The 16,346-nt window shown below is 44.1% G+C and overlaps 1 protein-coding gene across 10 annotated transcripts in view; it reads right to left on the reverse strand.

Annotated features, from left to right (window-relative positions):
- The window catches only part of SPG21 (SPG21 abhydrolase domain containing, maspardin), a 38,392-nt gene extending 29,790 nt beyond the window's left edge, over positions 1–8,602 (reverse strand). For 7 of the 10 annotated variants that reach the window (XR_010109942.1, XR_010109941.1, XR_010109936.1 and 4 more), the window contains exons 1-3: positions 8,465–8,602; positions 7,968–8,072; positions 2,318–2,404 (exon numbers count right to left, since the gene is read on the reverse strand). Coding sequence is in view for 2 of the 10 variants with exons in the window: in XM_034938938.3 (XP_034794829.1) it covers positions 2,318–2,380 (63 nt within the window). In the remaining 8 variants the exon portion in view is untranslated. Of the gene's footprint in view, positions 1–2,317; positions 2,405–7,967; positions 8,073–8,207; positions 8,435–8,464 lie in introns of those variants that run through there. The other 3 variants (XR_010109940.1, XR_010109935.1, XM_063596715.1) reach the window with 3 other exon arrangements.
- Between the last annotated feature and the right edge of the window lie 7,744 nt (positions 8,603–16,346).

Genomic DNA, 16,346 nt, shown 5'->3' on the forward strand with positions numbered 1-16,346 from the left:
CAAACTCCTCTGGTCTCCTTTTCTTTCCTCAGGGCTAACGTATTCCACAGAACTACTTAGAACTACTTTATAATCTTCCAAAGGGCTGCTGCTTCTCTGTTTCTTCCCCCCCCTTTTTTTTTTTTTTTGAGACAGAGTCTCGCTCTGTAGCCCAGGCTGGAGTGCAGTGGCACGATCTTGGCTCACTACAACCTCTGCCTCCCAGGTTCAAGCGATTCTCCTGCCTCAGCCTCCCAAGTAGCTGGGATTACAGGCACGCACCCTCATGCCCAGCTAATTTTTTGTATTTTTAGTAGAGACGGGGTTTCACCATATTGGTCAGGCTGGTCTCGAACTCCTGAGCTCATGATCCACCTGCCTTGGCCTCCCAAAGTGCTGGGATTACAGGCGTGAGCCACTGCGCCGGGCCTGGATCCTGTCTCTTTAAAATACATAAATAAATAAATAAAAATACAACAACACTCCAGCCTGAGCAACAGAGGGAGAGATCCTGTCTCTTAAAAAAAAAAGGCAAGCTGAGGTAAGACAAGTGCTCAGCAGAGTCTGGCAGATGTTAAGTGTCCTAGAAATATTAGCTATTATTATTATTCACGGCATCCTAGTTTAATTTTTGTTTTCACTTTTGGTGGTATTTAGAAAAGTACATTAACTGCTTAAACATTTGACAATGCAAATCAGTATTTATTCTACTTTCATATTAAAAAACTCAAGGCCTCCAGGCTCTTTTTTCTGAGAGCTCCTCACTAGCAGGGCTATGGACTCCACAGTGTCACTCTGTGGGTGGCAGCACACTAACCAGGGTCACTGGCATCACTAGGAGCAGATAAATGGAGCAAGGCAAAGTCCAGAGAGGCCTAACAGTTCCCCTTTGGACTTCCACAGGTCACAGATGGTGATAATGTATCTCACGCTCATGTTTTTGTCCTGTGTATCTTGCCACTCACATTTTTCTTTTCTTTTTTTTTTTTTTTTTGAGACAAGGTCTGGCTCTGTCACCCAGGCTGGAGTGCAGTGGCACGATCACAGCTTACTGCAAGCTTGACTTCCTGGGCTTAAGCAATCCTCCCATCTCAGCCTCCTGAGTGTCTGGGACTACAGGCGTGCACCAACACGCCCAGTTAATTTTTTCTAGTTTTTGTAGAGAAAGGGTCTCATCATATTGCCCAGGCTGATCACAAATTCCTAGGCTCAAGCAATCTTCCTGCCTCGGCCTTCCAAAGTGCTGGGATTACAGGTGCACAGCACCATGCCTGGCTAATTTTTTCATTTTTTTATAGAGACAGAGTTTCGCTATGTTGCCCAGGCTGGTCTCAAACTCCTGGCCTCAAATGATCCTCCTAGGTCTTTAAAGTGCTAGGATTACAGGCATGAGCCATCACAAACAGCTGCAAAAGATCTTAAGATCACTGGATTCTAACACTTCTGCAAGGGAATCAGCAAAGGTTTTACTCTACTCAGTGACTTGAACTGCCTTTGTCTAGTGTGATCCCCAAACATCTGGGATTAATTTGGGAAGCAGAGTCAATACTCAACTGCAATATAAGTGTTTTGGGTTTTCAAACATCCCAGGAAAATAAAGCTTCTAGAAGATGACTGTGGCAGAATGAGTATGTCATTGCAAACAGAAGCTCTATAATGTGACCCCATTCTTAAATCTGAGGAACAGGAATATAATCTGACTGTACTCACTATACAGTTGCTGTAAACTTTCCACTAAACTATACAGAAGAGTACATACATACCTGCTTGCTTGTATATGTAAAAGCAATTGTAAAAAATGAGTACAGGCTGGGTGCGGTGGCTCACGCCTGTAATCCCAGCACTTTGGGAGGCCAAGGTGGGCGGATCACTTGTGGTCAGGAGTTCGAGACCAGCCTGGCCAACATGGTGAAACTCTGCCTCTACTAAAAATACAAAAATTAGCTGAGTGTGGTAGCGCATGCCTGTAATCCTAGCTACTTGGCAGATTGAGGCAGGAGAATCTCTTGAACCTGGGAAGCAGAGGTTGCAGTGAGCCAAGATCACACAGTGCACTGCACTCCAGCCTGGATGGCAGAGCGAGACTCCATCTCAAAAATAAATATAAATAAATAAATAAATAAAAATGAGTACAGTTACACCTGCTTTCACTCTAAAATGAGTCTCAAAAGTTGACTGTACATGACAGGGAAGGAGTGAACTTCATCCTCTGCAACCCACAGTCATGATACTCGGCAGTAACCTTTACTCTCAAACACTACTAAGACATGACATCTAAATCACACACAAAAACAATACAAGATTTTGCAAATAAGAGGTATAGTAAAACCATACATACCTTTTTAAGGGGAACTGTACCTCTAAACCAGTTATAATCAGGAGAGACTTTAATCTCTCCCATGATTAGCTGAAATGGAGGTTAATCCTGAAATAAAAGCATGTGATATTTCACGTCAAGAATTCATGTTTACATCAGAACTAAATGTAGAGTCTCATCTAGCTATACCAACAATATTTTAAAGAAGAAAACCAAGGAAACTGGCTATTTTGTCAGTATATAGTCAAACTACAGAAAACAATTTGGTGAAATACTACAATCACAGAATCAGAAGCACTCTTTTTTTTTTTTTTTTTTTTTTTGAGACAGTCTCAGTCTTGTTGCCCAGGCTGGAGTGCAGTGGCGTGATCTCAGCTCACTGCATCCTCTACCTCCTGCAGTTCAAGTGATTTTCCTGCCTCAGCCTCCCGAGTATCTGGGATTACAGGTGCTCGCCACCACGCCCAACTAATTTTTGTATTTTTAGTAGGGATGGGGGTTCACCATGTTGGCCAGGCTGGTCTCGAACTCCTGACCTCAGGTGATCCACCCACCTCAGCCTCCTAAAGTGTTGGGATTACAGGCGTGAGCCACCATGCCCGGCCACCAGAAGAGCTCTTACAGAAATTATTCCAACGCCCTTAGTTCTTCCAGAAAAGGAATCTGGTCTAGAAAATTTAAATGACTTACCCAAGATCACATGGCAATGCTAGGACCAGATGTGAGACAGCCTTTTCTGACACCATACTTCCTGTCTTAGTTCTCAACTGCAGTACCATCAGTTATCTTTTGACATTACCTTAAGAATCCCTTTAATAAAGATGCTCCTTCTGATTATAGGGATAGTCCACGCTAGGGAAAGGAGTTGATGTTTTTTTACTTTTTTAATTTTTGAGACAGTCTTGCTCTGTTGTCCAGGCTGCAGTTCAGTGGCACAATCACAGCTCACCACAGCCTTGACCTCTGAGGCTCAAGCGATTATCCCAACCTCAGCCTCCTAAGTAGCTGAGACAATGGGCACACACCACCACGTCAGGTGAATTTTTTGGTTTTGTAGAGATGGGGGCCTCCCTATGTTGCCCGCACTGGTCTCGAATTCCTGGGCTCAAGCAATCCTCCCATCTTGCCTCCCAAAGTGCTGGGATTACGGGTGTGAGCTACCACACCCAGCCTAGAGAAAGAAGTTTAAGTTAAGCCTGCTTCCTGATAAATTCGCAATACACCATAAATCTAACTGTAATAGCACACAACCAGAAATTCACATGTAGTTCCTTTTTTTTTTTTTTTTTTGAGACAGAGTCTCACTCTGTCGCCCAGGCTGGAGTGCAGTGGCGTGATCTCAGCTCACTGCAACCTCCACCCTCCAAGTTCAAGCGATTCTCCTGCCTCAGCCTCCCGAGTAGCTGGGATTACAGGCGCCTGCCACTGCACCCGGCTAATTTTTTGTATTTTTAGTAGAGACGGGGTTTCACCATCTTGGCCAGGCTGGCCTTGAGCTCCTGACCTCGTGATCCACCCGCCTCAGCCTCCCAAAGTGCTGGGATTACAGGCATGAGCCACCGTGCCCCGCCTACATGTAGTTCTTAATACAAAATACAGGCAAATTTGCCACTCATATGGACGTGACTAAAAGTTACATAATGTCCTCAGAAAGATCTATAATGTAAACTTGAAGGCACTATAACTAGCAACAAAATGAAACATTTGCCCTTAGGAAAAAATGTGTAGTCTTTTGTTGTGAGCTTAGTGACTTCTGGTTTTCATAGCTCTGTGATCTTAGATAAGTCTTGATCCTTTTGGAGTTTGTTTTCTCATCTATGACTGTGTTACCACTGTGTCCCCAAAGCTTAGATCAGTGCTTGGCACACAGCAGGCATTATCTGTTGATTAAACGAATAACTACATTCTAAGGAGAATGAAGGGGGCCATCCTTCTAACCCTGGCATCTGTGAGCTTTGGCAATAGCTGAACATCCTCAACTAAAAGGCTGCCCCTCTTTGCTCAGGCATCTGTGCTATGTCATAACAGGAAACTGAAATTATAGTTCCCTGTTGCAGATTCTTATTGCCAAGTGAGGAAATCCCACCAGGAAGGATTCAAATATTTGCTTTGTACCACTTCCTCTACCTCAAGAGCAAGCCTTGATCCTAGCACGGATAACACGAGGTGAGACTCCAGGACCTAACTCCCGGGCTGACTCTGAACTGTCATTTTAGAGGGAGTTCTCTGGACTGGCAAGGAACAGAGGATTCTAAACTCAATGGAACTCTTCCTTGGTGGCCCTCGAGATCTGCTCCCTCAGGAACACAGAGCCCTCAGTAGACTCAACTGTGACCTTGGAGACGTACTAAGCTGAACCCCGAGGAGACAGCAGATGTAGACATTCTAACACTAAACTTGATTTACAACCTTGACATTGGGATAATGGTCTCTCTTCTCAAAGCTAAGATGGTAATTTTAGAGAAGTGTGTTAAAATCATAAGTTGCTTTAAAGTACCAAGAAAATCATCAGCCAGTCTTATACTGAAAATTAGTGTGCACAGATATATATACTGAAATAAAGAAAATTCTTTGCATATCCATTTTATCTTAAATATTAATATGTTAAGGCCAGGCACAGTGGCTCACGCCTGTAATCCCAGCATTTTGGGAGGCTGAGGCAGGTGGATCACGAGGTCAGGAGTTCAAGACCAGCCTAGCCAAGGTAGTGAAACCCTGTCTCTACTAAAAATACAAAAATTAGCCTGGCGTGGTGGCGCACGCCCGTAGTCCCAGCTACTCAGGAGGCTGAGGCAGGAGAATCACTTGAACCCGGGAGGCAGAGGTTGCGGTGAGCCAAGATTGTGCCACTGCACTCCAGCCTGGGCGACAGAGTGAGACTCCATCTCAAAAAAACAAACAAAAAATTAATATGTTAAAAAATTTTGCCAGGCGCGGCGGCTCACACCTGTAATCCCAGCAGTTTGGGAGGCTGAGGCAGGTGGATCACCTGAGGTGAGGAGTTCAAGACCAGCCTGACCAACATGGCGAAACCCCATCTCTACTAAAAATACAAAAAAAATTAGCCAGGCATGGCAGTGGCCGCCTGTAATCCCAACTACTTGGGAGGCGAGGCAGGAGAATCGCTTGAACCCAGGAGGCGGAGGTTGCAGTGAGCCAAGACTGCACTCCAGCCTGGGTGACAGAGTGAGAGTCTGTCTCAAAAACAAAACAAAACAAAACAAAAAACAAACAAAACAACAACAACAAAAAAAACTAAGCCATTTTAACTATAGGCTTTCTCTAAGCTGATTATAACTTTTAATTGAAAGCAACTAGCACATATACTTAATTCTGGAATATTTTCTACCTGGACAGACTTGAAATACTCCTATATCATCTAAATACTTCTTAATGGAGACATTTCCTAGTATTGCATTATTAGAAACAATCTATTCTAAAGGAGGGAAAATAAAAAACATGTTTAGCAAATAACATCTACTCAATAGATTTATAAAACACCTTAGCTAACTAAAGCCAGAAAGTGTGCTTCTAGAGTCACCAAGTGGGATAAATCATTCATAGCTTTGAAATCAGTTGCAATGCACAAACCAAACCACCATACAAATACACACATACACAGGCACACATATTCACGCGGTCATCCTCTTCTTTCCCATAGCAGCAAATAGAAAGATGTTCCTTACCAACAGTCTTCAGAATAATTAACAACCACCTCAGGATGCCAACGTGTTAAAAGTAATCTTACAAGATGGAGAGATTCCACTCCGCTGTGACTAAATTTTTGTAGAGACAAGTAATTTTAACACTTGTGCTAGTTTGGCAGTACATGAAAGGTAAAATGGATACCAAATGTTGCATCTGACCAACTGACGTCTAAGTGAAAAAAAGATCACTGCTGCAAAGGGAAAACAGCTGTGAGTGGTATGAATAGGAAAGTTTGTTCTCCTAGCTCTCTTTCATCCACCAAAGGGGTATACTTTTCCAAATCATAAGAGGAATATTCTGTATATGGCAAAGGTTAACTGAGATTGTGACCAAACTGGTCAGTACTGAATAAGAAAGAATGTGGACCATGAGCTCAAAACTGATTTGATCTCTCATGATTTTGTTCTTCACAAAAACAAAAGCACCTGTTCATGCTGGTGGGAAAAGAGCCACAATATTAGCCTTAATCTTGCCTAAGGAAAGCCCTCTTCAGGGTGTGCTGTGGACTCCCTGTCTTCTCTGGCCCTTGTGCTGCTGGACAATAAAAACTGCCAGTTGTGGCTGGGTGCAGTGGCTCACACCTATAATCCCAGCACTTTGGGAGGCTGAGGCAGGTGGATCACCTGAGGTCAGGAGTTCGAGACCAGCCTGGCCAACATGGTGCAGCCCCGTCTCTACTAAAAATACAAAATTAGCTAGGCGTGGTGGCACATGCCTGTAATCCCAGCTACGCAGGAAGCTGAGGCAGAAGAATCACTTGAACCCGGGAGGCAGAGGTTGCGGTGAGCCAAGATCGCGCCATTGCACTCCAGCCTGGGCAACGAGAGCGAAACTCCATCTCAAAAAAACAAACAAAACAACAACAACAAAAACAAATCAGCTGGGCGCGGTGATGGGCGCCTGTAATCCCAGCTACTTAGGAGGCTGAGGCAGGAGAATTGCTTGAACCTGGGTGGCGGAGGTTGCAGTGAGCTGAGATCACACCACTGCACTCCAGCCTGGGCGACAGAGTGAGACTCTGTCTCAAAAAACAAACAAACAAAAAAACCTGCCAGTTGTGACTATGCCCCTATCCCTCATGGCTTCAACAGAACCTGCCAATTTAAAGTCAACAAAATCACCTTTATCAATGTTTAAGTCACATAACCAGCATAATTAGAGGTTTCTGCTACTTTATTTCAATCTATAGTTGATGTGCATTATGGACAATCCGTGCTTATAAATACTAGCCATAACAAAATATTAGAAGCTGAGAGTCTCTGGGAGATGCAACTGGCTTTTTAATGCACGTCTCCATCCCTCACCACAGAAGTACACAGCTATCCTTTTCTTAGATCTCTTCAGGGGAGATCTATCCCTCTTTCCTTCATTGCATTATCTCTAAACCTTACAGGAGGAAAAGCTCCCTAACTGACATCTGTGACATCTCTCCTCATGCTCTTGGTAAAAAAGCTTTTGGAATTTGGACACAGCTATTAAGTTACTCCTCAGTGGCCAGTCGCGATGGCTCACGCCTGTAATCTCAGCCCTTTGGGAGGCCGAGGCGGGCGGATCACGAGGTCAGGAGATCGAGGCCATCCTGGCTAACACGGTGAAACCCCGTCTCTACTAAAAATACAAAAAAATTAGCCGGGCGTGGTGGCGGGCGCCTGTAGTGCCAGCTACTCGGGAGGCTGAGGCAGGAGAATGGCGTAAACCCAGCAGACAGAGCTTGCAGTGAGCTGGGATGGCGCCACTGCACTCCAGCCTGGGCGACGGAGCGAGACTCCGTCTCAAAAAAAAAAAAAAAAAAAAAAAGTTACTCCTTAATTTGTTGAATCTTTGTGCCAAAAGGAGCTGAACCAGTGTAGGTGGAGACAAAGGAAGCAGCATAAATGTCTAACTTATAACTCCCCAGGAAAACGAGAAGAGGAAAAATGAGACACTCCGGTCCCGCTCTGTTCCTCATCCCCCGTTTACAAACCTTACACCTGGCCCACACTCAGCAACAACAAAGACATCTATCACTTTCAGGCCGAGGTCCTGTCTCCAAAATTACTGGCCTCTGCTCAGAGTTCTTAAAAGTTTGCTGAGAAAAAAAAAAAAAAGAAAGAAAGAAAGAAAGAAATGTTCCTGGGCTGCAGTCGTGTAGCCCCAGGATGGGTTTACAGGAGGATGCCCCGGTTAAGCCCTCTGCCGCCCCCACCTCCCGCTGGAGACTCACACACAGCTCCCCGCCAGTCCCACCGGTGACAGCCACACAAAGGCAGGGTCACAAGCACACCGACCACCCCACAGCCCAGATTCGGCCCCAGACACACACTCACAAGGGCACGTGATCACGTGCGTGGTCACATGGACCGGCCCACTCAGAACACACTCACAAAGTCACACCAACCAAGGCAGCCACGCGCCACACACACACCTACAACCCCGCATACCGCACACCCAGCCGCTTCCCAGGGCTTCGCCCACCCTCACCTGCCGTGGCCGCCCCCACGTTCCTTCCCCTCCTTCAGGAGGCCGCTCTTCGCTCCAGTACGAGCGCGGGCCGTGGAGGCGGCTGGGCCCGGGTCGGGGCGGGCGGCGGAGCACTCGGGACCCACGGGCACAGCAGGCTGCGCGGGGCGTGCGGGAGGCCGGCCTCTGAGGGGCGGGGCGCGTGGCCGAGCGAGCTTGGGCCGCCGCGCTCCCCCCGCCCGACCGCCGCTCAGCTGGCGCGAGACTCCCGCTTCCGCGTTCTCAGAGGGCGGGGCCACGTCGCGAGGAAGGGGCGGTGCTGCGTGGCCCCGGCGGTCGCCACGGCGACGGGCGCGTGGGGAGGCTCCGTGGGATCCTTGGCTGCGGCTGGCGAGAGGAGAGGGCTGAGTTACGTCTGGGTCAGCCTTAGTTCTGCCCTACGTACCTAGGAGGAGGAGGAGGTGGAGGAGGCGCCTGGCCCCTTGGGACCTGCTTCTTTCAGTTCGCGTTTTCTCTGTCGTGTACAGCTTTGGAGGGACACCTTTGGGTTCCAGGCTTTGATGAACACAACTTTGTATACTCTTTTCTTAGGAACATTTTTTTTCCTTTGGCACAACCGTAGACGCTCTCCGTAGTCCTCCACTCAAAGCCTCCACTTCCTTTTTGACGTTCTGGGGATTTCTGGGAACATACGCCCACCCATCTTCCTGTTCCTTCATCACTTTTCCCTTAAAATCAGAGAGACTATTAATACATTTGTTATCATTGTTCTTAAGGTGTTGCAGACGTCACGTCTTAAGGTGTTCCAGACGTCACGACTCCTTTTTTATTAGTAAAATATTTCTGAAATTATGATAAGGTGAATAACATGTAAATCTCCTTGTTTTGAATTTTTTTTTAGGGATCCTGCAACAAGGTCCTGTTGAAAGGGCCTCTCTCTAATATGTTTTAGGGAAAGCTTGTACCCTGTTTTAGGGCCTGTAGACTTTGCCCTTACCTAGGCAACTGTTTATGGGATTAAGGTCAGGGAAGATTCCAACTAAATTGCATCCTACTTAGTTATCACTTCTGTCCCCTGGCCCAGGAGCCTTGGGTTCCACTCTGGAACTTGGACAAATCCCAAAAGCATTTTCCAAAAGCACGGTGTCATACTTACCTTTTTCTTTCTTTCTTTCTTTCTCTAAATCACTTCTTTCGGGGTTGCAACTCAGTCGCAGGAATTCATCTTTTATTGTAAGCACCACATAGATGTATAGAGCACGTTTCCGTGGAGTATTTTAAGTTGGGGGCCTTTTCTCCAATATTTGGAATCGTTTAATGGGTGGAATAACTTGCAAACTACTGGTTGTCTCTGAAACTGGTTATGGATATTCATTACATTAGTTGTCTATTTTCCCAGGTGGTCTCGAAGCTTCAATCTAGAGCAAAGGGAATAGAGTGATTCAACCAGTCCATTAGCACATGATTAGCCCATAAATAATAGGTACTAAATGTATATTGATTGTAATCCCAGCACTTTAGGAGGCCAAGGTGGACGGATCGCTTGAGCCCAGGAGTTCGAGACTAGCCTGGGCAACCTGGGAGACCCTGTCTGTACAAAAAAATACAAAAATTAGCCGGGCGTGGTGGCGCACGCCTGTAGTCCCCGCTACTCAGGAGGCTGAGATGGGAGAATCTGTTAAGCCCAGATGTCGAAGCCACTGCACCACACCCTAGGTGACAAAGCGAGAGACCTTGTCTGCTCCCACCAAAAAACTATATTGAATGAATTAATGAGTGGAATAAATAAATATATCCCCATTTCCACATTTGTTCCTAAAACTGTATTCCTTAGACCCCATCCCTAGACCCCATTTAGTAACAGCTTTAATGAGACCTAGTCTATGGATATACCCGTATGTTAAAAGTCATTGTTCTGTTAGTGTGGTAGTAAACTTTGACAACTGACAATAAAAAAAATCACTATGTAGATATGTTTTGTTACATATCAACTTTAATTACAATGTAGACCAATCCAAAAATAATAAAGTTTTACTTCTTTCAGAAAGGGAACCCATGGTCATGTTTGTGTCCTCAGTTGTTCCATAACACATGGCAAGCACATTGTCCCTTTCCTAATCCCAACAAAGAACATTTAATATCTGTGAATTCCAGCTAAATTGTAATGCACAAATGCAGGCAGCAAACTTTTGATTCAGGCAGGTCCCAGTGCAGGCTGACCTGGTAGACATGGCTGTAAGGATTTGCAGCTGTTGTGGCTGGGGTCTGCCAGATGGTTCCCACAGCACCAATTCATCTGTGAGAATCTCACAGAAAAACTGGAATGTTCACAAAATATGCTGTGAACACCAAGCAAAGTAAACAGATGGCCAGCTGGCTCTCAGAATTACCCAAACCCGAGCTCTGTCCCTCTTAATTTATCTTTTCACAGGATAATATTTGTTTGAAAACACACAAAATAATCCCAGATCCAGAAATATCCCTATGCATGTGTATACATAAGTGAATGCACTTTTTATTTTTTGAGACGGAGTCTTGCTCTGTTGCCAGGCTGGATTGCAGTGGCACATCTCAGCTCATTGCAACCTCCGCCTCCCGGATTCAAGCGATTCTTCTGCCTCAGCCTCCCGAGTAGCTGGGTCTACAGGTGCCTGCCACCACACCCAGCTAATTTTTGTATTTTTAGTAGAGACGGGGTTTCACCATGTTGGCCAGGATGGTCTCGATCTCTTGACTTCGTGATCCTCCCGCCTCGGCCTCCCAAAGTGCTGGGATTACAGGCGTGAGCCACTGCGCCCAGCTGTGAATGCACTTTTTAAAATGTTTGGAGAGGTATGTACCAAGCAGCTAAGTGATTACCTCGGAGGAGGAACTGGGGATGGAGGGAGTGGTGAAGAACTTTGACTTTGGATTTAATAGTTGAGTTTATATTAAAATGTATTCATATATTATCTGTGTGATCAAAATGATTAAAAGCAGCCAGGCATAGTGGCTCATACCTGTAATCCCAGCACTGAGGGAAGCCCAGGCGGGTGGATCACCTGAGGTCAGGAGTTCGAGACCAGCCTGGCCAACATGGCAAAACCCCCACCTCTACTAAAAATACAAAAATTAGCCGGGTGTGGTGGTGCACACCTGTAATCCCAGCTACTGGGGAGGCTGAGGCAGGATAATCACTTGAACCCACCTAGGAGGCGGCAGTTGCAGTAAGCTGAGATCATGTCACTGCACTCCAGACTGGGTGACAGAGTGAGACTCTGTCTCAAATAATAATAATATTAATAATAATTAAAAGCAACTATATTTCTGTAATTCCTCTGCTATAAATCCTTCAATACCTCCCCACTGCCTTCAAGCTAAAGTTCAAGGTATGCAGAGTAGAGCAGGTCTGGCTCTTGACTCAGATCTCTGTGGGGCCAAAGTGCTGTAGTCATACCAACTGCTTGAAGGGCCCCAAACACCTCCTGATGTCTCAGGAAGCCTCTAGGCTTTTGTATATGCCTTCCTTCCATTGAGAATGCCTCCCTCCAGTGCACCCATTAGAGTGAAAACATTTATTTTACCCCCAGGAACCATGGATGTGTAAAAAAGTGAAAGAGAAACAAAACACTTGCTTTTTCAGACTAATACTAATTCTTGGAATACCATCCCCTTAAAGCTTTATAGGGTACAGTTGACTGCAGTGTTACATACCAAATTATGCTGAGACCCAAGATTGAAAATGAATGCTGTTTCCTCATTGCCAGACCAAGTCTATGTAAAATGTATACTGCACTGGATTGGAGGAATCAGACACAAAGTGGCTATTCAGGAACTGGCTTAGAAAAATGCTGATGTGGCTATTTTAGAGGTTACTACCTAAAGGCATTATCAAACAGAAGTTATATATAGTTATTTTTAATTAATAATGTATTAGTTGTCATCTAGGAGTTCAGAAATCTGAGTTTTATCTTTGAGCAAAACATATCCTCTGCTAGGTCTGGTTTCCTTCTCTGTAAAATGAGGCCAAGGTTAAACTAAATTATGTGTAAGTTCTTTCCAATTCTAAGATTTTAGATTTTATAAATTTATAAGAGATATGTCAAAGAATCTTTACAGCTGGGCGTGGTGGCTCACGCCTGTAATCCCAGCACTTTGGGAGGTTGAGGCAGGTGGATCACCTGAAGTTGGGAGTTCAAGACCAGCCTGACCAACATGGAGAAACGCTGTCTCTACTAAAAATACAAAATTAGCCAGGGTGGTGGCATGTGCCTGTAATCCCAGCTACTCAGGGGGCTGAGGCAGGAGAATCGCTTGAACCCGGGAGGCAGAGATTGCGGTGAGCCGAGATCGCACCATTGCACTCCATCCTGGGCAAAAAGAGCAAAACTCCATCTCAACAACAACAAAAAAAGGATCTTTACATCTTTACAGCAGTCTTTCCTCAAAGCTGCCCTTCTCTGATAATATTCCTCCTCCTTGCTTCCAATCAAACTTAAAAAAAAAAAAAAAAAAAAAACAGGCCTGGCACGGTGGCTCATGCCTGTAATCCCAGCACTTTGGGAGGCCGAGGTGGGTGGATCACGAGGTCAGGAGATTGAGACCATCCTGGCTAACACGGTGACACCCCGTCTCTCCTAAAAATACAAAAAATTAGCCGGGTGTAGTGGCGGGCGCTTGTGGTCCCAGCTACTCAGGAGGCTAAGGCGGGAGAATGGTGTGAACCCGGGAGGCAGAGATTGCAGTGAGCCGAGATAGTGCCACTGCACTCCAGCCTGGGCGAAACAGCAAGACTCCGTCTCAAAAACAAAACGAAACAAACAAAAAAAACAGCCTACACACAAAAATGCTTATTTAATGGAAGCAGTATTTTAATCTCTCAGAAAAGTTAATGTTTGTCCATTAACTTTTTAGAATAAAAGTTTCTAAGCAAAGGTACCACATATTTTGTATCATCTGTCAACCTAGCATCTCAATGTTTCAACAATGTAAACAATGTAAATAATTAATATAAATAACAATGGATAATCTACCTTCTGGTAGAAGAGCAGCAATAAAAATTAGTGGAAAGCAAGAGCTGCACTTCTTTACTACAAAAGATAGCTTCTATCTGTGGTGTCTTAGAAAACTTTATAAATCTTAGAGGTAAAAAAAGACAGTGATTAGCTGGACATGGTGGTGCATACTTGTAGTCCCAGCTATTTGGGAAGTTGAGGCAGGAGGATACTTGAGCCCAGGAATTTGAGGCTATGTGTGTGATCATTGTGCCTATGAATAGCTACTGCACTCCAGCCTGGGCAATGTAGTGAGATCCTGTCTCTAAAAAAAAAAAAAAAAAAGACTGATGAAATAGTAACTAAAATAAAATATTTTTGAAATTGTCTAGCATAGTACCTGCATATAATGGGCATTCAATTGGCATGCGTTCCCATTTCTTTTTTCCTGAGCACCAAAGCCAAACACATTAAATTCCCTAATCAAGGATAAAAATATTTGCAAATAGACTCATGGCAATAGATTGGTTAGGCACACTGATTGGAATCTAGGTTACCAGGGCATACATTCCAGCTCCACCGCTGAGTAGCTATTTAAAATTCTGGAAAAATGAGGATCAATAACAGTATCTGCTTCACTTGGTTATTGTAAAGATAAAATGAGACAGTCCAGGTCAAGTCCTTACACACATGGCTAGCCCTCAAAAAATGTTAGCTAATAATAGTGATATTGAGAACCTACTGTGTTTCTTCAGACACTGTGCTAGGTGAGTTCTTTTTTTTTTTTTTTTTTTGAGATGGAGTCTCACTCTGTCACCCAGGGTGGAGTGCAGTGGCTTGATCTCGGCTCGCTGCAAACTCTGCCTCCCGGCTTCAAGCGATTCTCCTGCCTCAGCCTCCCGAGTAGCTGGGATTACAGGCGTGCACCACCATGCCCAGGTAATTTTTGTATTTTTAGTAGAGATAGAGTTTTGCCATGTTGGCCAGACTAGTCTCAAACTCCTGACCTCAAGTGATCCTCCCGCGTAGACCTCCCGAAGTGCTGGGATTATAGGTGTGAGCTACCACGCCTAACCAAGTATATTATTTCTATTCCTCATGACAATCTTTGCAAAGTAGGTACAATTTTAATTTCATGGATAGGGCAATACATGGAGAGGCTCAGTAACCAGCCTAGGCTTACAGTCAGTGGCAGGGCTAGGCTCATGCAAGGTTCGTTGACTCTAAGACCCTGACCCTCAAAGTCATATATTTTCACCTTGAAATTGTTTGATAAATATAAAGAAAAATGGTGAAAATAGGTTGAACTGACTTAAATACAAAGTATAAAGCAACAAACATCCTTTTGGTAGCTATTCTCGAGAACTCAATTTTATGCTCAGAAATGTTTCTTTTGTCCCCCAAACCAAATGAAGAATAAAATCCTTCTTTAAAACAAAATCTCCTGTAGTCTTCGGGTTCTAATCCTAGTATTGTCACTACCTAGCTGTTGCTAGGCCCCTGTTTCATCATCTCTAAAAAGAAATTTTGAGTTATATAGATCCTTCCCTACTTGGAAATTCTTTTGCTGCTATTGGTCTAAAGACATTTCCAATAGTATAAAAGTTCCTCTAAAAACTACAAATAGAGCTACCATATGATTCAGCAATCCCACTACCAGGCAGTCATCCAAAGAAAGAGAAATCAATATATCGAAGAGACATCTGCACGCTCATGTTTATTGCAGCAGTAGCCTCAATAGCCAGGATATAGAATCAACCTAGATGTCTAACAGCTGAAGAATGGATAAAGAAAATGAGGTATATATACACAATGGAATACTATTCAACCATAAAAAGAATGAAATCCTGCCATTCAAGGCAACATGAATGGAACTGTGGGACATTATATTTCTCAGGGTCCTCCAGAGAAACAGAACCATCAGGATGTATGTGTAGAGAGAAAGATTTATTATAAGGAATTGGCTCATGTGATTATGGAGGCTAAATCCCCAAATATGCTGTTGGCGAGCTTGACAAATAAGTGAAATAAACCAGGAACAGAAAGTTAAACACTGCGTGTTCTCATTCGTATATGGAACCTTAAATGAAGCTGATCTCATAGAAGTAGAAAGCAGAAAAGAGGTTATTAGAGACCTGAAAGGGTAGACGAAAGGAAGGGATAGGGAGAGATTTATTAAAGGATGCAAAATTACAGCTAGATAAGAGGAACAAGTTCTAGTGTTTCATAGCACTGTAGGATGACCATAGTTAACAATAATGTATATTTTCAAATGGCTACAAGAGAGAATATTGAATGTTTCCAACACAAGAAATGATAAATGTTTGAGATGATGGATATCTAATTACATTGATCTGATCCCCTCACATTATTATATGTGTCAAAGCACCACAATGTACTCCATAAATATATACAATTATTATGTGTCAATAAGAAATCAAAATAAATAAAGGTATCTTCTTCCACAAGCTGTTGCTACCATTCAGAGGAGAAAATGTTGTAGGCCCAAAGAAGGGATTATAGTAGCATTTGACTGTGGTGATGTATCAGTCAGCGTTCTCCAGGGAAACAGAACCATCGGGTGTATACATATATATAGAGAGATTTATTATATGGAATTGGCTCATGTGATTATGGAGTTTAAATCCCAAAATCTGTAGTTGGCAAGCTGGAGACCCAGGAGAGCTGATGGTATAGTTCCAGCCAAAAAGCCAGCAGGCTCGAGACCTATGATGAACTGATTTTCAGTTCAAATCTAAAGGCAGGGTAAAAACCAATATCCCAGCTCAAAGGCAGTCAGGCTGGAAGAATTCCTTCTTACTCAGCCTTTTTGTTCTATTCAGGCCTTCAACTGACCGGATGAGGCTCATCCACATTAGGGGGGCCATCTGCTTTACTGAATCCATTGATTCAAATGTGTGGGGTTTTTT

The sequence above is a fragment of the Pan paniscus genome, chromosome 16 (assembly GCF_029289425.2).
Source record: "Pan paniscus chromosome 16, NHGRI_mPanPan1-v2.0_pri, whole genome shotgun sequence".
Lineage (NCBI taxonomy): Eukaryota > Metazoa > Chordata > Mammalia > Primates > Hominidae > Pan > Pan paniscus.